Raw genomic sequence first — 22,954 nt, 5'->3', positions numbered from 1 at the left:
GCTAAACAGCATAATCACATAAACTCACTTTTCCTCACACACATATGCAAACATTTGTTGCCCACTGCCCTCCATAGATAGGTTAAGGTATATAATGAAGTATAAGAGTAAAATGAGTAGCTTTTTATTGTACAGTGCAGAAATATTAAGGAATTAACTTCAAAAGTTAAAATATGACCCACATTATAATAAGGCTACATGACTGATTGCTCAATGAATAATCTTATTTCAAGCATAGGCTAGCCAAGTTAACCCAGCCCTTGCCAAATTGTGATTGGAGGCCAATAACTAAAACTACAACATCACATTAAATTACATTAAACTATTAATTTAGGCACCCAACAATTAGCAGTTTTCTTCTGTGTAAATGCTAGCTATTCTTTGGTTGCTTTCCCTTTACTTTTTTATGAAGAATTTGATGTGCTGCTGGATCACCAGTCCACCAACGCTAGTCGCAAACTTACCCTATTGTATGAGGTTGAGTTAACTTGGCCAGACACTAGGCCCTGAAACTGACCCAAACTATTTTAAAATTATAAAACATATGTATGCACAAAAATACCCAGAGTTTTTTGTTTTGCCATTCAGGAAATGTGTAGATTTGTCATTGTCCTTTCAGTTCCCAATTACTGCAACATGAAGCCAATAAAACTATAGTGGAGATTGCATTTTCCCACTAAACGAGGTCAAAGGATAATGCATCCATTTCTATCTTTGGCTGAGTCAGTCACTGTGGCTGGACCTGAGGCAGTAGATCTCTGGCTAGCTCCTGTTTCAGTTGGTACAGTCTCATTACTCCCCCTACTTGTCTCTGGTTCAACCTCTGGCTCAGCTGGTTTAGTCTCTGCCCTCTCTGGTTCTGTCTCTCGTTTATCTGGTTCTGTTTTATTGTCTTTTGCTGCCAGTACCGGGTCGGTATCTGGTTTGGGGTGGTTACTCTCCTCAGCCTGAAGTGGTTCTGTTTTTCCGTCTGCCAACTCTGTCTTTTTGTCTGCTGCTTTTTCACTCACATCTTTCGCTGGGTCAGTAGTGGCACTTGAATGCAGTGCAATCTGGGATTGGTAAAATGAGGATAGGCTGTCCAATGGTGATGCCTCATCTTTCTCCTCCTTTCTCTGTCCAGTCTCTCCGCCCCCCTCTCCCTCGTCAGCAGTCTCAGCTGGTGAAGCCGTCTCTTTTTCCTCCTCCCTCTCTTCTTTGCTTCCATCACTCACTCCCTCTTCTAGGGTCTCGACTGGAGTCTGGGCCCGAGCCAGTGGCACTAAGTTCAGAGAGGTCTTGGTAGGTACTGCTGGCTTCCTTCTAGGTGGTGCAACTGGCATTAGAACTTCCTGATTGGTTTTCTGCAGGGTCTGTTTCTTACACAGAGGAGATGGCAGTGTTTGTTTTTGCTTGCTGGAAGAGTCATGTTTTTTAAAGAGTTGAAGGTCTGAGGAGGGTTTAATGGAACTCTCTCCACATACCCCCTCAAGGGGAAACCGAGGGCCAGAGATTGGCTGCTCATTTAAATCTGTTATGATACCCTGAGCCTCCATCTCAACCATGGTTTTCCTTTCTTCCACTCGTTGAGGGTGAGTTGCTTTTTCCATCGTGTCTAAAACTTTATGGTCCACTTTGACATGTTTGTCTTTCTTCACAGGTTCCGCCTCATTCTTTTCTTTATCTAGTGATGGTATGTACCTTTCATCGGATGGAGAGGAACTGGCATTTGTCCTGAAGAAATCAGTCATGTCTTGCTCAACTCCCTGTATCTCCCCTTCTGTTTCATCAGGTTGTTCGAGAAAACTGGCAAGTGCATATGATTCCTGGGTCCATGTCCTGAAGCCCTCATCTAATGCTTCTTCCCTCTCCAGCTCCACCATGGGTGTCTCATCCTTCAGGACAAACTTCTCCAGATACCCCCTGTCCTCACGGTCTGAGTGTCTGCTGTGGAAGGATTTTTCAGAAGTTACACTCTCCCTGTCTTCCTCTTTCACTCCTTCCCTGCTGCCCACCGCTTCCTCATACAGGTCTGTGTAGAGGAAGGCCATGGCCACAGGCTCCTCCAGCAGAGTGGGATTAATGATTTTGGGAGGTCCCGAGGGGAGGAAGATGGGGGTGAGGATGGTCTCCTCGCTGCCAAACAGGGCAGATCCACTCTCCTTCAAGGGGGATTTGGGTGACTTTGGGTGACTTTCTACATTCAGATAGTTCTGAGAGGGCATATCGTCCATACCACCATAGAACACTTCATCCAGGTGGTCGCTGGAGATTTCTTTTTCATTGACATCTATGTTGGAAGCTTCGAGGTTTTCACTCATAAGTGCAGATTCTTGGGAGCGTTCCCGGTCTGCCCTGCTGGTTGTCCTGGCCTGTTGGTTGTCCTCTTCACCGTCCGTCTTCGCCTCCTCCCGTCCCAATTCAATGGCTGTGGGGCCTCCAGGAGCGGGTTCATCCATCAGATTAAATGGTTCAAAGTAGTCAATGTCACTGGGGGCTCCACGGCTGTACTGCTTTGCCACTGGAGCACCGGGAGGATCAGTCTGACCAGGTCTGGTGGGATGGGAGGACGTAGTGTTTTCCACTGTTTTATCTCCACCCTCATCTGGTGGTGTGCTGTCCTCCTCGAATACCTAAATTAATTAGTGAATTAATGAATTAATGTATGAATAAATTAATGAAAGAATGGATGGATGGATGGATGGACAGATGGAGGGCTCACCTCTTCAATGGTTTTATTACTAAGTCTGTTGAAGGTGGATTGCTCCAGGTAAGACAGGTTGTCTACCATGACCCTGCTCTCCTCCTCATCTATGCTCACCAGCCTGGGAGGAACAACGATGTTCAGGATCTCTGAGCCTTCTGACACCAGCCGGAACAAACTCTGCTTCTTCTCCTCTTTGGGATCTGTTTTTTCATCCTCCTCCCCCTCTCGCTCTGCCCTCACATTGGGCAGGGAAACCTCCACCAGCTCTGGCTTCTCAACCAACTCACCTGAAGAAGGAAAAAAAATGCAAACATGTGTCCCACAGGGGGAGAATCTCAGAGTTGTAGACATAGCCTAATTCTTTCAGTGACCTCACCAATGTCATCCCTAGCCTGTTCCCGTCTTTCAGCTTGTCGGCTCATGCGTCCGCCTCCACTGCTTATTTTTGTCCTCGCTCTTCTCACCATCAGTGCCTCATCCATTAAAAAGGTTATTTTACCCGCCGTTCCAGCTTTTAATCCTGGTGTTACCGACCTATCGTTAATAGGAACGTAGAATTCTGAGGCAGGGGTAAGGGTGGGGTCGGCTTCGGAACCCCATGGGGTGGAGCAGCGACTCGAGTTAGTCTCCCATTGGATGCCACTGTCCTCACCCTGCACTGCAACCATTGAGAAGGAGGGATCCATCATTAAGCATTGCATCTTGGGACGCACTGCCTCATCCTGGACTGCCAACCGCAAACTGTAAGAAACACAAGAACATGAAGTAGAAAGATAATATCAATCAATCAAATGTATTTATAAAGCCCTTTTTACAACAGCAGTTGTCACAAAGTGCTTTTACAAGAACACCCGGCCTTAAACCCCAAGATAATAGTGAGTCAGTGGTGAAATTCAAGTGTTCACATTTTGAGGTATTAAGACATTCAATGCCATCAGTACTGGGATGGTGAATACATTTTTATTTTTTTGGAGGGCCAGTTTCACAGACACAGGTTAAGCTTTGTCCTGGACAAGAAGATCTCCATTCATCTTGATATTTTTAGTCCAGGACTAGGCTTAATCTGTGTCAACAAAACCGGACCCACAAGTTTGTAATTTTATTTGGATTACTTTGAAATATGGTGAAAGGGGTGTTATGGCTTGGCCATGTACAGTACTGTGCAAAAGTCTTAGGCATCTGAAAGTCAAATTAAGCTGTTTATGTTTTTAGTGTTTATTTGTAAACACAGAGTAATCTCTTCCTGTTAAGACTGGTGTTTTGCGGGAACTATTTAATGAGCTGCCAGTTGAGGACCTATGAGACATCAGTTTCTCAAACTACACACTAATGTATTTGTTCTCTTGCTCAGTTGTGCACCAGGGGCTCCCACTCCTCTTTCTATTCTGGTTACAGCCAGTTTGCACTGTTCTGTGAAGGGAGAAGTACACAGCATTGTGTGAGATATTCAGTTTCTTGAATAGAATAGCTTTCATTTCTCAGAACAAGAATTGACTGACTGAAAGTTTCAGAATAAACTTTGTTATTTCTGGCCACTTTAAAAAAAATAAAAAATAAACATTACCCAAACAAATGGCTTTAGTTTGACTTTGAGGTGCCTAAGACTTTTGCAGACAACTGTATGACTTCCACAGTAACTGGCTCACTTGAACAGAAACATCTTGTCTGCTGAGCAAACAATGGCCAACTCATTGGACTGCACTTCATTATACAGCAAGACAATCACCACCAACATAATGCTATAGCAACTTGGAACTACATTATATGGTAACACCAATATGCACACAAATACCATCAAATAAAAGCTGAGCATCCATACTTAAACATTACATTACATTTACTTTATGTAAATGAAGATCCCGGGTCTATTCCTGTCTGACCTGTCTGTCTGTCCCTTCATTCTTTCTTATTGTGATACAAGGGAAGAGGATTAGGTCTGTCTTACTGCATTACACATCTTACAGTCATTCCCAATCAGATGAATCAGAAACATTCTGTACATTTGATCTCCGTAGACACGTGTTGTTTGGGTTAGTATCCAGCACTTAGGACCATGTGTTGCCATGCATGTTTACACTAATAACCATTGCCCAGGAGAACCTTTCTTTAATAAAAACCATGAAACAAGACTAACCTTATAGGGACTTCATATAAAGTAAAGTGTTCAATATAAATATCTAAAGGTACTTCAGATTAGAACTAATTTCTCCACTTCAAAGTAAGTCATAAGTGATGTAAGACTGGCTGTTACCTATTCTGCAGATCCTCAACTTCGTCATGTATTTGGGAAACCCCCTCAATAATGTCCACATCATCCTCAAGCATTGTCAGAGTGTCTGGATCAGGGTCTATCCTGCTTTGTTCCATTGTTTCTATTGCATCCATTGTATCCTGTTGTTTTCATCTATTTCTATGGCTTCTTATAGGGGCTCCGCAAAGCAATGTTGATGACACTCCAAATGAGACAACTTGCTCAAATTTCAAGCTCAGCATAATCTGGCAAAAAGGAGCAGTATCCACAATTTATCTCAGCCTTCTTGTCACTAGTGTTGACATTCAGCAGTATATATGACAAATAACTATTATCCGTAGTTTTTCATGGGATTTGAAAAAAAAAAATCTTGAGCCAGATTGTGGAAGTATATAAGTCATACAGTTGCAGCAGTATCAGCAGTAAAAAGACGCCCACTTCTTTTTTTATTTTCCTTGTCCCTTCTAAAAATAAAACATGTCACCAGCCTGTATCCAATGTCACGGAGCTGTCTACCAGTTCATCACAACATTAGTAGATAAGGATGAGCATTTATTGATTTAGCAATGCATAATTAAAGAGTGGATACTGAGAATAAAATGTTCTTAAAGTGAGAAGTTCAGCATGATGAACAGCAACACTGGCATTCAAGTTGCTCTCTCTCACACTGTCTGTTTCTCACTCTCTGTTGCTGTCACTTTCTTGCTGTATCTCGTGTATGCAGGAGTGAGGAAGAGCTTACACTCCTGCAAACTGGAGCAGAGAAAACATGTACTCATAAAACATTATTATAATGTAGTTCATTTGACTTATTTCACATTAAAATCAGGATACTCCTGTGTAGTGAGACCTGAAATTTGATGTGCCATCTGCTAAAGTCTTTCTCCTCTGCAATGTGAAACAGATACTAACCAGGGAATGCAAGAGGGTGGTGGGGGTTGCTCTTGGAGAACACAACTGATTCCCTTTAAGTCAATTCATTTGGTACAGCAAAGCTACCGGGGGTTCGTGCACTAGCATGCTCTGCTGAGTAACTTTGAAATCACATCTGCTATGGCCAATGAAAGTGAGACGTCACAGGAAGCCCCGCCTTCCACAGATGATAACACTGAAGCTGAAATGTATTAGTGAAATTCAACCCCACTCCACCTCCAGCTGAGCAGAAGGATTCACACACATTTTTAAAGTAGATATTGGAACATGGAACTATTAAACTTTACTCCAAACCCACTGTCCCAATTAAGGAGAGTTTGCTCTTCTTTTAATATTCTATGAGAGTTTAGGACCTGTATTCATGGTTTCCTACCAAACCAGTTAGTTATTTCTAATTATAAACCAAATGCTTTAAATCCTGATTGCCACAGTACATGACACTTTTTACAGTTCTAATTGCATTGTTAACTAGTTTATGAATGCAATAAGGCATCTTGGGAGTTTGTGGTATATTATCAATATGCCATGGTTAAGAGCTGCGCCTCCACAATGCGTCGTGCCTAAGAACAGCTCTTGGGTATGGTATATTGGCCGTAAACCACACTCCCACATTCCTTATTGCTTAGCTATACTTCTGCTTCTTTAGCCCTAGCTAATTAGCCATGAGTAAGATGCAACCAAAACAACAAGCGCTAACAAGTTCAGGTTCACAACCATGCCCAAATAAATAAAAAGACCCTTGTGTTTTGTTGTGTTGTATGCCTCAGCAGGATGCATAGTTTAGCTTCCCTCACTTGAATTAGCTTGTTTGCAGGAGAAAGGAACCAGTCTAAATAACACTGGCAAGCAAAAACTGCCCTCGCTTGACCTGCAGGCTGCAGCAAACTGTGTTGCCAGTGACGAAATAGAGCACCCTGGTTCTGGAAGAATTCACTGCCACTTCTGCCTGCCTCAGGCAAGTCGCACTTGGCCTCTCTTCCCAGCCTACCTATTTGGGATCATGGTTGCTTAACTGCGTACGTAAAAGGTTTGCCAGGTTCCTGTAGCTGTGCGATGGCAACTCAATTCAGCAGGGAAGGATTTGCGTACCTCCCCAACAAATGCACTCCATTCAGCCCTCTCCCACAGGAAGAAGAGACCTGGACGAGAATGCAGTTTTCACTGTACACCTGGGACTCATCACCACCCTCTGACACTGGATAGTTCTGCTTCTTTCCATACCCCTCGCTGAACCAGGAACAGCCACAATTAGTTTGGTGATGCCCAACGCATTGGAGAGAGTGACTATAGTGACCAGAGAAAACATGATTTGCCATTCCCCATCTTCCAGTTGTCCTGGTCAAGATAAGCATTGAAAGGCCATTTTAATGAACCCAGAGTGTAGTGACATCTCGATACTATGATGTAGCGCCGTTTAAGGTTTTCTGAGCATGGTCGTTCGTTTGCCACACTGAAAGTATACTTAGAGGCTATTTTAAGCGCGGTATGTGGTAATTTATGGCACCACACTAGGGTCTCATCCACTGGCTGTGCTGTCCTATAAGGTGAGGGCCGTCTCAGACTTGCTTTTCAAACCTACTGAGCTAACTTGGATTTTCTTAGGTTCTGGATGCTCTGTGTTGGACCCCTTTAAATCAACAGGTCCTCTCCTACTACATTTCCATGCTCTTGGTTTGTCAAAATATGCCGACTAGCGATTTTTACCACTGAATTGATATAGTTTTTTTCTAATCTGCCTTCAGGATGGGTGTGTGCATATATAGGTGGCACACATGTTGGGTGCTTGTGCCCCAAAACGTTATGGTTCCTTTTTCCAGAGCTTTCAGGTGGCTATTTCTATTTTAGTTGTTTCTGGCTTGTTCCACACAAACTGTGGATTTTTTATTCATTCATAAAAACTGTGCACAAATTGAATTTCAAAAGCCTGTTAAATGACTGGCCTAATATGAACAAAGCTTTTATTTTAGCATGTCTGAAACACACGTAATCCTAACATTTCTACAGGTTTAAACTATGGAGTTAGTGGTCAGAGGATTTCATTGCTAGGCTACCTGCCACTCTTGAATGGATGTTGCTGATCGTATAGCAGAATGCTATCTAAGCTAAAAACGGACTGACTGTATTGGCATGAGGCAGCAAGGAACATGGTATAAGCTGACATTGTATGAGCCCTCTCTATTAAGGGGTCTGGTAGAATTCTGTTTGCTGTTTTTAGGGTTGACTTGACTGTGGGGGATATTTGTGCTGTGGCGAGTTAGGTATAACCACACACTTTCATGAGGTTTTAGCACTTGGATGTCACTGCCCCCAGTGTATCCTGCTTTTATCTAGGACAGGAGGGGGTAATTGGGTATCATGCAGATTGCACAATAACCTGGCTACCTCCTTTCCTAGCAGTTTGTAACTCTGGGTTATCGGCCATGGGCCATTTAATTTGGCATGCACTGGGTCGGCTTGGGGCATGATATCAGATCCATTTGCCAAGTTGCAAGAGAAACTAAAGAAAAGAAACTTACAGTTATAACCACTGAAGGAAGGAATTGAGGGACATCAAGACGGTCCCGCACTTTCTGGTTTTGGGCTTGGTGAAGAGCGCTATTGAATGAAAGTTCAAGTTGTAGTGTTATGATCCATGGATAACAGGACTTTCCATGTCCTTGAAAAGCGCAATAAGTCACAGGCACATACGCAGGTACTGTAGGGTTCAACCTTGCCAAATCGGTTGTTCCTCGCTTTCCTCCTTGATGGAACATTTGTTATAGACATACTTTTTTTTTCTTTCCCAGGTGAGAGTCACCCTACAACAACCTTTTACCCTGCACACAAATCTAGGATCAGATGCCAGTCCTGAAATACTAACCTTAACCATTAGGGGAGGAAATGCATGCCTGATATTAAATCAGTGTCTAGGGGAAACTTCATCCTGGCTCTTTGTAACCACTATGGTTCATGCTTCGGGCACTCTTGGTCTCCTTGGAGCCTCCAGTAAAGAGAACCAGGGGAAAGGGTATGTGAAAGATTTTATGATGGTTTCACAAACTAAGGTTAAGATGAGGATTGTGTGTCAAATGACATGTTGTGAAATATCTAAAAGGCCTCACATGGTGGTGATGGAGGCTAAAAATTGGAAGACTACTTTACTCTGGCCTACAGCTTTCTCTGTAAATGAGTCAGTACCTTTGTTTTGACTCCTCTAAGAAGAAGCAAGAGAGAGGAATTAGTTGTCTATCTAATCAGAAATAACACGTCCTGGTATGAAATGTCTACATGTCTACAGTGGTACAATCAAGGGAAGGGAATAGGATGGGAAAGGGAGTTTGGACCCACCTACATTTTCAAGGATTATTTCTTTAGTTTTACTATGGTTATTTTATTCTACATTGTAAAATAATAGTGAACAAATCAAAATTATGAAACGCATATGGAATCATGTAGCAAGCAACAGAATAAAAAAATGGATCTTATATTGTAGATTCTTAAAAGTAACCCTTTGCCTTGATGACTTATTTGAACACCTTTTGCATTTTCACAACCAGCTTCATGAGGTAGTCACCTGGAATGTATTTCAATGAACAGGTGTGTCTTGTTATGACTTAATTTGTGGACACCGTTGAGTGATGGAAAAACAGCCAAAAAGTCCTCAGTGACTAATTTGAAAAACCGAATATATACATTTATTTTCATGTGTTTAACACTTTTTTGGTTACTACATAATTCCATATGTGTTATTTTATAGTTATGATTTTTTATGTTTAGATTTATGTTTTAGTGGTTTTGCAGACGCTCTTCTCCAAAGCAACTTAGAGTTGGGGCATACATTTTAAAAGAGCTAGATGAAACAGCCTCACAGTTTAGTAGTAAGTGCATTTTACTCAATGAATTCAAAAGACAATATACAAAGGTGATGGCAGTGGAACTATTTTGAGTAATTTGTGAAAAGGTGGTTTTTCAGGTATTTCTTGAAGATAAGTAGAGGAGGAGAGTTAAGGAGAGAGAAGAAGGTGGAGAAGAGTTTCCTGGGGTTAGAGGCAGAAGCCTGGAATTTTGAGAGGAAGAGGGTGGCTTTAGCAGCATGTCTTCACTCTTCTAAAATGTGGAAAATGGTAAAAATAAAGAAATACACTTGAATGAGTTAGTGTGTCCAAACTTTTGTCAGGTACTTTATATTGTACAAATCTAGTACATAGTCTGCAAATGCTGGAAGTGATTACATAAGAATGATTCTCTTGGCGCCTAGGAGAGAATAGCAAATTTGACCTTGCAAATAGTCTGTATTACCTGACTGTGAAGTTCATTACACATCTAAAACAAGCATAACAACCCCTTAATATATGTGCTATGGTCAAAACAGAAGGAAAATATGTCTCTTGTCAGACTAAAAAGAAAACATGCTAGAGGGTGGGAACTGGCTTAGACATCAATAGACACTATTAATGTCTACATTTGCCACTGTCACACAATGCCCACAAGGTGGCCTCCATGAGTTGCTCAATAATACAACTAGAACAAATCAATGACGTGTACAGCACGTCCCTTGGCATTGTTCATCCTTTTCATTTCGGTAAGGTTCTAAATAATTTTTAGTTGATGCTTTTGGAAAGCTCATAGGTGTATAGCTCATCATGCTCCAGCAACCCACTCAAGGTTCACAAAAAATTCCGCAGTCTGGCGATTTGAATTGTATATTATATTACATGTTTGTAACAGATATAGTAAAGGCCCCATAGTAAACTTCAGGTTGGTACACGTAGTCTTAGTTGCTGACCGGGAGTGAATGGATTATTTTATTTTAGATTTTATTTGTTACTTTATTTCTCATTACGTCAGATTTCGAGGATGCAGTGACGTCGATGCGGATGGGCAGCGTGATGACGTAGGGTTAGTTCATGCTTTCAGTGAACAGAACGGAAGATGGGTAGGGAGAGGTGATGAATGGGATGAGAGGAAAAATTAGACACTACAGAAGCAGACGGCTGGAGAAGAAGGGAGGCGTTAGATGGAGCGAAGATAGAGGCCGTGATTTGACATTTGAGATCGCTTTATGATAAATAATGACTAATTGGCTATTTTTCTCATTTAAATTTACTTCAACATAGAATTTCATATTCGCAAGGCCTTACTGACCATGGCATTAAAGATGCTGCTTGCTGCTGTGATTTGTTCTGATCTGGCACTAGAGGACTAGATAGGCTAGAGGTGATGATGGAGCCATGAGAATGCACCAAGTCTTTTTGCGAAAACTGATGGGAGATGAAGCCTACTCGACATAAAAAAATATATTTTCCCAGTAGCTAAATTATTTTGTTATTGTTGCAGATTTACTTCTGTTAGTGCCATGCAATGAAGCGTTTTGATAAGCTGTAGGAGGCATTTTGATGGCACTTACGACGCCAGGGAAAGATACAACGAGTACATTTTGGAATTTTGAACAGTCGGACCTTTCAAAGTGAGATGCAGGAATGAATGTTCAGCATTTTTCTCGCCCGAGGATAACTGCGGTGCAGGCAGCTGGTCACATTCTAAGAGCGGTGTCATCTTTGGAGAGTAGAGAAATAGAAGGCAACGGAGGGAAGCGCTGATCTGTAGCGCCTAATACTAAGTCCGTATTTAACCAAGTGGATATTTCAAGCCTATTTTTGCAGACGAGGAGATTGTGTGCTGCCAATGTCAATGCAAATGGTCCCTATTTTTCTTGCCCTTTTAAGTGTAAAATGAGGCTCGCCCTACACTGGAATAAAGAAACGTCTGTCAATCATGTATGTGCGGCTCGGTAGCCGACATTAGCTTAGCTGCTACCCTACGTGCTTTAGCTGCTTATTGAGCATGATTGAAGAGTGCATTTCAGTAAGCTAACGACAACACCGATGTTTTCTATCATCATGCATGCACCGACACGTTTTTATGGGTGAGCTTTGAAAAAACACCCCATCATATAGCGTAGAACAGACAAGAAAGCCATGTCGGCGTGAAGGGAGCCGCACTGACTATCTCGAATTCCCCTTTTTAAGCTGCCACCGTCAACTGCGCTGTGAAGAGCCGCTTTTTGGAGAGGAAAACAGCGGCTTGTTCACTCCGCCTTTGGAGTCCTCGGCGACCACGGACTGAATATTTTCCCTTCGACGAACCAACCAAGCAAAATGGGGTATGTATCGAGCAATGTAGAGTCATTTACTCTGTTCTAGTGAATGCTAATGCTTCCCAGACAATAATGGTGTTCATGGGTGTGTTATGATTTCTAGGAAGCCTAGTTTGTAGAGGTAGAGTAGGGGTAGAAGGTTAACAGCAGTACAATACGCTGGTTGGCTATGGTAGATATAAAGTTGCGTGCTTGCTATCTATGCCAGCCTCACCATCAGCTCATGGCCTTACTATGTAGTGCTTTCGAAAAGTATTTAGAATCCTTCATTTTCTCCACATTTTGTGTAATAGAATTTATAGTTGATTAAAATAGATTTTTTTGCCTTCTATCTACACACAATGCCGCGTAATTGTATTACACTCTTTTTTTAGAAAAATGTGTGCCGTTTTATAAAAAAATTAAAACAGCAGTATCTCATGTACATAAGTATTCAGACCCATTGACTTGTCACTCCAAGTTGACCTCGGATGCAGGCACTGTTTAGAAAGGCAGGCAGCTGTAAGGTCCTACACGTCACAGTGCGTGTCAGAGCAAAAACGAAGCAATGAAGTGCAAGTGCATAGACCTCTGCAAAGGGCTGTCTGGCGAAAAAACGAAGTACCGCTCACCACCTGGTTGATACTATCACTAAGGTGAAGCATTCGGTGGGAGCATCTTCCTATGGGGTTGCTTCTCCGTAGCAGGGACTAGGAGACTGGTCAGGATCCTGGGTACAGACAAACAGAGCAAAATACTGGAAACCTGATCCAGAGCACACAGGTTCTCATACTGGTGTTAAGATTCATCATTCTGCATGACACTGACCCGGAGCACAAAGCCAAGACAATGCTGAAGTGTGTGAATTTCCTTGAAAGGCCCATCAAAAGCCTGTTCTTGAACATCAGTGGGGAGACCTGAAGATCGCACTTCAACTAAGCCTCCCATCCAATCTGATAGAGCTTGAGAGGATCGACAAGGAAGAATGGGTGCAAATCCAGGTGTTCAAAGCTGATAGAGGCATACCCAAGAAGACATGAAGCTGTGATGCACTGCCTGAAACGCTTCTACAAAGTTCAGAAAACCTGGTCTGAATGCTTAGTACATTACATATTTCCACCCATTGGCACCCATTTCTAAATGTGTTTTTTATGCAAAATGAATGTAATAAATCATGAATAAAGACTATAACACAGCTAAATGTAGAGAAACTGAAGGGGTCTGATTACATCCCAAAGACACTGTAGCTTAAACATGCCTACTGAACAGTTTATTAAACACAAGCTACTCCTTGTGATAATAGTGTTGCTCTCTTTATAATATTCTAAGAATTTCAGTACATTCAAGTATGTCAGATGGTTTTAGTAGTCTACGTGGGGTCATTGGGAACTGATCGTCTACCCAGTACTATAGAGATGGCTTTTAGATGGAGTTGATTTGAAACCATTATCTTTCTAGACTTTGAGTACTTGAACAAAAGCTAAAGAATATCAGGTAACTGCCTAAATAAAAGACAGTTAAATAAATGAATATATTTAAAGCAAGTGTTTCCACACAGGTGTGGTACCTGGTTCCCATCATGCTTTGGGTTATGTATAAAACAGCTGTAGTGCAGAAACCGAGTCAGCCCACTCAAATACACAACCCTGTAATTTGTTGATCCAGGCTGGCCACTCTGCTTGGATTACTGCTGAGGGGTGCATTTGACAGGAAAGGATTTGCCAGTGAAATTATTTGCTCTGGAGCCCCCCCTGCAGGTAGAGGCAATAAGCCGACCAGAGTGGCCCCACTCAATCAAAATAATATGGGGATGTGTCTTTAAGTGGTTGTTTCAGATTTAAAAAATCCTATACTGTCAATGATAATGGAAAAAAAGGCATCTGTAGTTATTATTTTGGCTAATATGACTACAAGTAATTTCAGTAACTTCAAAAATGGTTGACAGGGTACATTTAACAGGAGCTCCTGTTACAAAGACAACCCAACTTGAAAATGTTCACAATAAGCCATTACCACCTCTGCCACTTCCAATACAAGACCTCTAATGATTTAATGGCTATGGAGACTGATCTAATGCTATGAAATTCATGTTATAATGACTGTACCTCCTATAACATGCATCCTGTGTGCAGAACAAGCAATGTCTATAATTATTTGGTTTTCATAGTAAATGTATTGTTTGTGACACGGAGCAGTATACAGGAAGTAATTTAATCCAACTGTTAGATGATTCAAGCCCCCACAAAATAAAAACAGGTTGGTAACATTTAGCAATGGGATTTTGTTTTCTGGGCTATGCCCCACAAACAATTTTGTTGTAATAACAATTTAATGATTATGAATGTTGGTTTGGATTAGGAGGTACTGTACAGTCATTGGACTATGACAGATCTCATGCCAGCGTCATCCCTAGATTAGAATTCCAGACATTTCTAGAATGTTAAGTAGGGCTGCAACAACTAATCAATAAAAATCGATAATGTTGATAACAAAAATTGTTGGCACCGTATGTCAATATCGATTAGTTGGGTCTACACGAGACGTAGAGAAAGAAAAAAAGTTGAAATACTGCGGTGTACACACCAAAGAGGAGTCACGTGCGACCAAAAGTATGGGACCACTTTATGTTGAAGAATTCGATGAAAACAGTTTGTTGCAGAATTTCATGGCACGGAAGAACAACTGTAATGCACGAGCATTTAAAGAGAACATGTTGTAGCCTTGATGACAGAAGATGAAGAGGGCTCAGCACGATACATTGATCATTGATATAATACAAATGTGTCATTCATTTTAGTTTGTATTCATGGAGTTACATTTTTATTGAGAAATTGTTAATCTTGAATGCATAGCTGAGTTAACATGAAGTTTTTTCAGCACCATACCAGGGATTTACTTGAGCACAATGAGCTTGATTACATCAATCAGCCATAACATTAGGACCACTGACAGGTGAAGGGAATAACACAGATAATCTCGTTATCATGGCACCTGACAGTGGGTGGGATATATTAGGCAGCAAGTGAACATTCTGTCCTCAAAGTTGATTTGTTAGAAGCTGAAAAAATGCGTAAGGACCTGTGCGACTTTGACAAGGGCCAAATTGTGATGGGTCAGAGCATCTCCAAAACTGCAGCCCTTGTAGGGTGTTCCCAGTCTGCAGTGGTCAGTACCTATCAAAAGTGGTTAAAGGAAGGAAATGCAGTGAACCATTGTTGCCGACCATGTGCACCCTTTCATGGCAGCGGAATTCCCTGATGGCATTGGCCTCTTTCAGCAAGATAAGGCACCCTGCCACAAAGCAAAAATGGTTCAGGAATGATTTGAGGAACACAACAACGAGTTTAAGGTGTTGACTTCAAATTCCCCCAATCCAAATTCCCCCAATCTCAAACCAATATTTTTTTCTATCTGATTAATCAGAGTAGTAATTGACAAATGTATCAATTATCTAAATAGTTGTTGGTTGCAGCTCTAATGTTTAGTCACCCTGAAACTGTTTAGGTGGGTTGTGTTAGGACACTTTGTGTTGGTCTTTCCTTTGTTTTATGTTATCTGTAGCCGGTAGAAAAGAAATGGGTCTAGCCAATGGGTCACCTGATGCACTGACTTGCAGCTGTAGCTACACAAAATCGCTGTTGTTAATTTTTGTTTTAGTTTTTTTAGTTTTACTGTAGCTTGAACCATACAGAGAGTCACTAACATTAATTCCCTAGTCTTTAATTCAGTTAGGCTGTCTCTGACAAAAAGGAAAATAATGCATCTTTCTTGAAAGTGTGCCCTTATCTTAAATTAGGCCTGTCAGAGAGTTGCCCAGTGTAGAGTTTTAGTTTAGGTCTTCTGTTCTGCATAATGAATGAAGGTATACCAGCTTGAAACCTGGCACCTTAGTAGCCTACAGTACTCAACGGACATGTAATAAACAGTCAGATATATTGGGCTAATAATCATTAGTGTAGCAGTATTAAAATAGTGGCCCTGGTGTGTTAAAACAGTTGTTTGGCATTTTATTAGTGAGGTTACAGTTTTCCTCAAGCTGTGATTCATACAGATCATCAACTGAACAATTTCCCAATTCACAGCATTTCTGCCCTGCCCTTATCTGGTTCAGCAACTTTAACCCAAATCTTGACTTGCCTATATGCACTTTTATGTGCTGAAACATGTCAGTGGCAGCCTGTCTTAAACTAACCTTTAAAATGTCACTCCCTGTCCCCAGACTGTGTACATTTTTACTTTTCAGCCTTTTGGCTGACGGTCTTATCCAGTGCATTCATCTTAATGGATTGGTTGGAAAACCACACAACCCTGTAACAGTAAATACACATTACTGAAATAAATAGCTGTCACCAAAGTCAGTGTAAAAGGGACGAGAAAAAGAGAATACAACCCTGTTTCCCAGAAAATGGGGACGCTGTGTACAATGTTTAAACAGAATGCAATAATGTGCAAATAATATATATTCAATAGAAAATAGTGCAAAGACAACATACTACTGAGGCATTTATTTTTCTTGGAAAATACACACCCACTTTGAATTGGATGCCGGCAACACATTTAAAAATGTGTGCAACACAAGACTGGATAAGTTGAGTAATGCTAAAAATCTAAACCTGGTGTAATATCACCTAACTTATTAGGTCAATTGGCAGAAGGTCAGTAACATGATTGGGTATTAAAATATCATTCCAGAGATGATGGGTGTGTAAGAAGTGAGGATTGGGTGGGGTTCACCACTCTGTGATAGACTGCGCAGGCAAATAGTGCAACAATTTACGAAAAACATCTCTAAATGTAAAATTGCAAAGAGTTTGAGGATTTCATCACCTACGGAACATAATATCATTAAAAGATTGAGAGAATCCGGAGAAATCTCTGTACGCAAGGGACAAGGCCGAAAACCAATATTGGATGCCTGTGATCTTTGGGCCCTCAGGCGGCGCTGCATTAAAAACAGACACAAATCTGCTGTAGTGGAAATCACTGCATGGGCTCAGGAACACTTCTGAAAACCATTGTCTGTGAACACAATACGTTGCTGCATCCACAAATGCAAGTTAAAACTCTACCATGCAAAGAAGAAACCATATACAAACAAGATCCAGAAACACTGCCTCCTTCTCTGGGCCTGAGCTCATTTAAGATGGACTGAGGCAAAGTGGAAAGCTGTCCTCTGGTCTCACAAATCAAAATGTGAATTTTTTGGGGGGGGATCATGTCCTCTGGACTAAAGAGGAGAGGGACCTTCCAGGTTGTTATCAGCGCACAGTTCAAAAGCTAGCATCCGCGATGGTATGGGGGTGCAGTTTGTGCACATGGCATGGGTGATTAATGGCGCCTTCCCAGGTGCACACCTGGGAAGACGCCATTAATGCTGTACAATATATCCAGGTTTTGGTGCAACATATGATGCCATCCAGACAACATCTTTTTCAGAGAAGGACTTGCTTATTTCAACAAGACAATGCCAAACCACATTATCCACATATTACAACAGTATGGCTTCATAGTAAAAGAGTCTGGGTGCAAAACTGGCCTGCTTGCAGTCCAGACCTGTCACCCATTGAAAACATTTGGCACATTATGAAACAAAATAACTCTCTGAACTGTCGAGCAGCTGAAATCCTATATCAAGCAAGATTGGGAATACATTTCACTTTCAAAACTACAGCAATTGGTCTCCTCAGTTCCCAAACGCTTACAAAGTATTGTTAGAAGAAGAGGTGATACAACACAGTGGTAAACATGCCCCTGTCCCAACATTTTTTGAAATGTGTTGCTGGCGTCAAATTTAAAATGGGCGTGTATTTTTGGAATCCTTGCTGCCATGACCTCACTCAGAACACAGACGTCACAACCAGACTTACCAGAGACACACTAGACCTATTCAAGGCCCTTCCTGGCTACTGCGATGTGTCAGTCCGAACATAAACATGGTTAATGCCAGTCTGAATTTGAGAATGTAGAATAGTATGTTTCTGTTGAAACATGAAGGGGTAGGACTATAAAGGTATTAAAAAGAAAACCTAGAAGATCTCTCCTGACTACGACCCATTCAGTTCTTCCAACAACGCACCTTTTGTTGTAGCCACTGACAAACACACCAGGTTCCACTTGTCATAATCAAGACTTTGAGAAGGTCAGTGGGGTGATTTAGTCTTGGGCTACAGTACATGTGCTGTTCTTTGGACTCGATTTGGGAAACACTGCCTGAGAGGTGCACTACTAAGATACAGGTATTAGAACAGAGAGAGTCAAACAGAGAGACGCAGGTGTGCCGTGTGTGGGGAAGAGAGGGCTGTTAGGTAACTCACCCACTCTGCTCTCTGTTCTGTCTAGATAGAGCCAGCATAGCCATAGACTACATCAGAGTGTTTATCGACATTAGGACCTATATTCAGACCACTACCGAACAAACCAGATTATTTCCTAAGTAAATCAAATATACCCCGCTTTCTTTCTTTTAGGGTTAAGCTTAGAAAACAAAAAAAGATAAGGTTTGGGTTGGGTTGGGCATCACAGTACTGAGGTAAAGGTTAACCCTGGAGAGTGCAGACTTTCTGGAGGAAAATAATTCTGGTCTAAACTACCTGGTTGACAGCACAGCATGATAAAACCAGAACAACCAGAATGAGCATCGAAAGACATATCTCAACATCAACAGTCACAAGTCCACTGTGAGTTGCTTCAATTAAGCAGGGCCTTAATCGCGAAAAACTATTCCACTGAACAAAAGGCCCATTGAATGAAGCGAAGTCACCAGCAATTAGATTACCTCTAGCCAATCATATAAGAATCATAACCAGTGCCTTTGTTAGATCAGAGGTTTTGACTGTGCCAATGACAGCCTCCCTTTTCTGTAGTTATTTAAATTTTCTGTAGTTTATTCCAACTGCTGTGGCTAATACAATGGATTGCATTTCTAATGTCCGATGAGTTGATTAAACAAATCCCAGCACAGATTGATTGGTTTATTTTTGCATCCTGCTTTTACTTCCTGATTTGCTCCTGTGGGTAGATTCTCTTAACGGTTCATTATACCATAATTGGCTTGAATGGGGATGACCGTTCTGCTTCCACTAAGGTCATTGTGGTAAAGAGGGGCATAAGGCGCATTGTACAAAGCAAAGTAATCAGTGATTGAATAACCTTCAGCCAGTCAGATTATCAAAGCCTATTAAACCTTTTCAAACTGCTGCTTTCTCTGTATTGTGGCTCAAACCATTGGTTCCTGGATTAACCAAACACTCCCAAATGTGTTTGCATGTGGTAAAGGGGTAAGGCTCTCCAAACTCATTGTAGGTGAAAGGTGAAACTAATATGTTTGGCTGGAGCAAAGGATGTGTGTAGTCAGGCAACCCCAGCCTAGAAGAGGTGGAGAGGCACAGAATGATAGAGCCAGGAAGAGAGCAAGACATTCAAAGTCATGGGGAAGATGGAGAGTGAGGGAAGAGACATAATGGAGGAGTATGGGGAGGTAGAGAGAGCTATAGCCATCCCTGTGAGATCCAGAGATTAAGGAGAGATTGAAGGGCAATTAGAAGAAGAGTGAGATAGAGAAAGATAAAGAGAGAGAAGCGATAAAGAAAAATTGACAGATAAGGAGAGATGGAGCGAGATGAGGGGTAATGGAGAAAAAGAAAGGATGAAAGAGAGAGGTTGAGATCAGAAGAGTCCACACAAACCAGCCTCCTTATTTCTGAAACCAAAAACCAGGCCTAAGCATATGGGTATTTTAAACCAGAGGTTCTGCCAGTACTTCTAGCCTGTGTGTGTTTCCAAGGGCCAGGGCTTCGCCTATCATATGGGTATTTCAAACCGCAGGATGCGCCAGGCAAAGCCCCACACGCTCCCTCTGTGAGTGGGTTTAACCCGTATGGGACACACTCACTTCTGATTGGCTTTGAAAGAATGTGGGCAGGAGAGAGGGGGTTGGAGGATTCTCACAGCTCCTGACCAGCCCTGAGTCACATGAGTGTTGCCTTGGCAACCAGGCAGCTAAGTTTGTAATGAAGGCAAGCAGGGATTTTTTTTTTTTTTGTGACTGGTGAGGCTCCAACCGGTCTTTAATTCAGTCACACTGCCTAGTGCAAATTGAGATCTCACAATACCTAGTGAAGTGTTTTAACAACATATCAGGAGCCACATTCATATGACACAGTCATTGTTTGAATGCCATAGTAGAGCATGGGGCCCTATGAAAAACCTTATTTAATAATATTAAGATAAATTGACGAAATAATCAAAACAAAATGCTAAACTGAATGTTGGTCATAATATGACTCGCGATATTTGTTTAATATCTATTAGTATCTTTAATATTTCCTGAAAACCTAATACTGCTTATGATTTAGCTATTAGTTGTCCCATTAAAACTGATTACACTGAACAGAGTTCATTTCATTTCAAATGATATATTTCTCTAGTAAGGCCCTGTAGGTCCTTGCTTGCTTATGTTCTTCTTTTTCCATCTATGTTAGCCTTTTTTCACTACATTATAATAATTGTTTTTGGAGCTTGATCTGAGTGTGATCACAGACAGACAGGTCAGGTGAGGACCAACCCAGCACAGATTAAGTGGCTCCTCTTGAAAGGCCTTGGTCCTTTCCCTTTTAGTTGGCAAAGCACAGGAATAAGTCGCGCTGCCTTGGAAAGGGAAGCGCAGAACCTGAGTGTTTACAGACCTCACACACACACACACACACATACACACACGCGCCAACAAATGACAGCCATTGGAGACTACAACAGAGTGCTTCCCCTTTGGCTGTGGACACAGAGGCAACGGAGGCTGACTTTGTCCACCTCTAAGCAAACATAAATCTGTATGTGGTGTTAAGTGGAGAACTGCTGATTTGATAACATCTGCAGCCGGATTCCTCTGGCATAGCAATCATTGAGCCTTGCAGTGCCTCAGAACTGTCCATTGTGATAGGGATTAAAGGCTCACAATCTCTCTCTCACACACACACACACACACACACACACACCTAGGCACTGATGGACAGAGAACAGGAAAAGTTTGCTTTAAGCAAATGTTGCCCCAGTAGGGAGTGGGTGTAATGGCAATTGATTGATTGAGTTTACCCTCTGTATGAAAATCTGATAGATTGGATTGTAGTGTTATTTTCTTTTTTAAGATATATTTCCCAGTATTTTCTTGCTTTATGGGGAAGATGGAAAGTGTTCTTGTTGAAGGAGCAGTGGGCAGATTCAAAGCCATGCTGCTGCAGTAAGGGTGTATCAGAGGCAGTGGCCCAGACTGCTGAGACACCGTGGACCACTGGAATGAGGTTTTCAACAGTCCTAGTGGTGGCCGGTCAGTCTGTCTGGTGTGTAGGATACCATTGCAGTTATAGTACAGCCGCTGTCGCTCGGCATCAGCCTGAACACCTTGATTACACCCGTCTGTGTTAAATTACAACCGCCATGGCCCCAGTCCGACCGCGCTTTGCTAACTGAATTCACTGGATAGGACAGGGAGGGGTTGTAAGCCAGCTCAAAAACTTAGCAATTAACTCTGCTTTCCCCTGAGGACTCTTTGGTAGTCATCTAGGGACTGTATCTCCATTATATTTGAACTGGAGGTATCTGGAGGCCATCCTGGAGGATGATGTTGTTGGTGTGTTACTGCTGAGGACAGGAGGATGATGTTGTGGGTGTGTTACTGCTGAGGACAGGAGGATGATGTTGTGGGTGTGTTACTGCTGAGGACAGGAGGATGATGTTGTGGGTGTGTTAATGCTGAGGACAGGAGGATGATCTTGTGAGTGAGTTACTGCTGAGGACAGGAGGATGATGTTGTGGGTGTGTTAATGCTGAGGACAAGAGGATGATCTTGTGAGTGAGTTACTGCTGAGGACAGGAGGATGATGGTGTGGGTATGTTACTGCTGAGGACAGGAGAATCTGAGCTATGTTTATCATTGCTGAGGGAGCGCTGGCTAAGTGGTGTTGGAGAAGTGAGTCCAGGAAGAGCTAACACAGGGCTGGACTCTTGCCCCTGGGCCCCTATCTCGTTCAGTTAACCCAGTCCAGTTAGCAGTTATAATGCCAAGTAATCATTTTTATGTCAATATCCATTATAATGTAAAATGTATTGATCCTGCGATCTAAACTCTAGCCTGACTTTTTATCTTAAGTGTTTCATAACCTCTGTTCCGGGGAGCAACAGTTTGAGGTGGACTGAGGTTGTGGGGTTGTCAGTTACTCCACCAGGAAATGGAAGTGATTCTGCTTTGCATTTTGGGATCATCGCCAGTGATCCAAGACGATAAGCAAAGCATGCTGAGATATGATGTCATGCCCTAAAAGACAGACAGGACAGCGCTCTGTGCGGGCACTTTCCTGTTACAGGAGGTTGGCAGCCTAGCCAGCAGAGTCCAGGTGTGAACCACACTCACACGACCAACACGTAGTCCCAGTGGACCAGCACTGTCCTGTTGGATGTTAACACAGTCACTGGGTTGTCCTATTAGTTTTACCTGAAAACAAGGTTGTCCCCCAGATGCTATGATACCTAGGCTTTAGTTTCTCTGACATTTCTGACATTCTACCTGTCAGACTGTTCAAATGTGCCCTGCCTGTCCATGGAAGCGAAGGACCAATGGTAAGGCTCAACCTTTGTGGTCCTTTACAGATGTGTATTGTTTTTGTACTAGGGCTGGAAGCGGTGGCCAAGTAAAGGCCCACAGGCCAAAAAGGTGATTTCATGAGGGGGACATAGTTTTGTGAGCAAAATATTTAAATTTTTATAGTTGGACATAAAGGTCTATAAAACACCATTAATTCATCCCCAGTAATTTTATTTTTGGAAGTCTGCAATGCTTGAATATGTTTTGTGTGTGTGTGTGTGTGTGTGTGTGTGGTGTGAATATGTGGTTGTGGAAAATCTGAATCACCTTTAATTGCCAAGTAGATTATCACTTGGAATTGGTCTTGGTGTAATGATGCTGTTAGTGATATACTCT

At 42.0% G+C, this 22,954-nt stretch overlaps 2 protein-coding genes across 4 annotated transcripts in view; one reads left to right on the top strand and one right to left on the bottom strand.

Moving 5' to 3' along the window:
* Positions 1–108: 108 nt before the first annotated feature.
* On the bottom strand, positions 109–5,410 carry si:ch1073-398f15.1 (cardiomyopathy-associated protein 5). Of its 2 annotated transcripts, none has more exons than XM_020053107.2 (4): positions 4,938–5,410; positions 3,063–3,427; positions 2,801–2,973; positions 109–2,612 (listed from the first exon to the last, which is right to left on the bottom strand). In XM_020053107.2, the coding sequence occupies exons 1-4, from the start codon at positions 5,069–5,071 to the stop codon at positions 687–689; spliced, it is 2,598 nt and encodes an 865-aa protein (XP_019908666.1). In that variant the 5' UTR covers positions 5,072–5,410; the 3' UTR covers positions 109–686. The 2 variants fall into 2 exon arrangements, with proteins under 2 accessions (XP_019908666.1, XP_010876421.1); XM_010878119.3 differs by having other exon boundaries at positions 2,702–2,973; positions 4,938–5,408.
* A 5,360-nt stretch (positions 5,411–10,770) lies between these two features.
* Positions 10,771–22,954, top strand: part of LOC105015177 (homer scaffold protein 1) — a 33,740-nt gene continuing 21,556 nt past the window's right edge. Inside the window, exons 1-2 of one of the 2 annotated variants that reach the window (XM_010878117.5) lie at positions 10,771–11,775; positions 11,879–12,012. In XM_010878117.5, coding sequence (XP_010876419.1) covers positions 12,008–12,012 — 5 coding nt within the window. In that variant the 5' untranslated portion in view covers positions 10,771–11,775; positions 11,879–12,007. Of the gene's footprint in view, positions 12,013–22,954 lie in introns of both variants that reach the window. The other variant, XM_020053294.3, reaches the window with a different exon arrangement.

The sequence above is a fragment of the Esox lucius genome, chromosome 14 (genome assembly GCF_011004845.1).
Source record: "Esox lucius isolate fEsoLuc1 chromosome 14, fEsoLuc1.pri, whole genome shotgun sequence".
In the NCBI taxonomy this organism is placed as follows: domain Eukaryota; kingdom Metazoa; phylum Chordata; class Actinopteri; order Esociformes; family Esocidae; genus Esox; species Esox lucius.
The sequence above is the reverse complement of the archived record's forward strand: the minus strand, read 5'-3'. Positions and strand labels throughout refer to the sequence as shown.

Bases quoted from the DNA above. Each gene is read 5' to 3' on its own strand.
- si:ch1073-398f15.1 (XM_010878119.3), bottom strand. From the start codon at position 5,071: ATGGATGCAATAGAAACAATGGAACAAAGCAGGATAGACCCTGATCCA. The intron at 3,428-4,937 runs GTAACAGCCAGT...TGTTTCTTACAG, and splicing joins GTTGAGGATCTGCAGAATAG to TTTGCGGTTGGCAGTCCAGG. The intron at 2,974-3,062 runs GTGAGGTCACTG...TTCCTTCTTCAG, and splicing joins ACAGGCTAGGGATGACATTG to GTGAGTTGGTTGAGAAGCCA.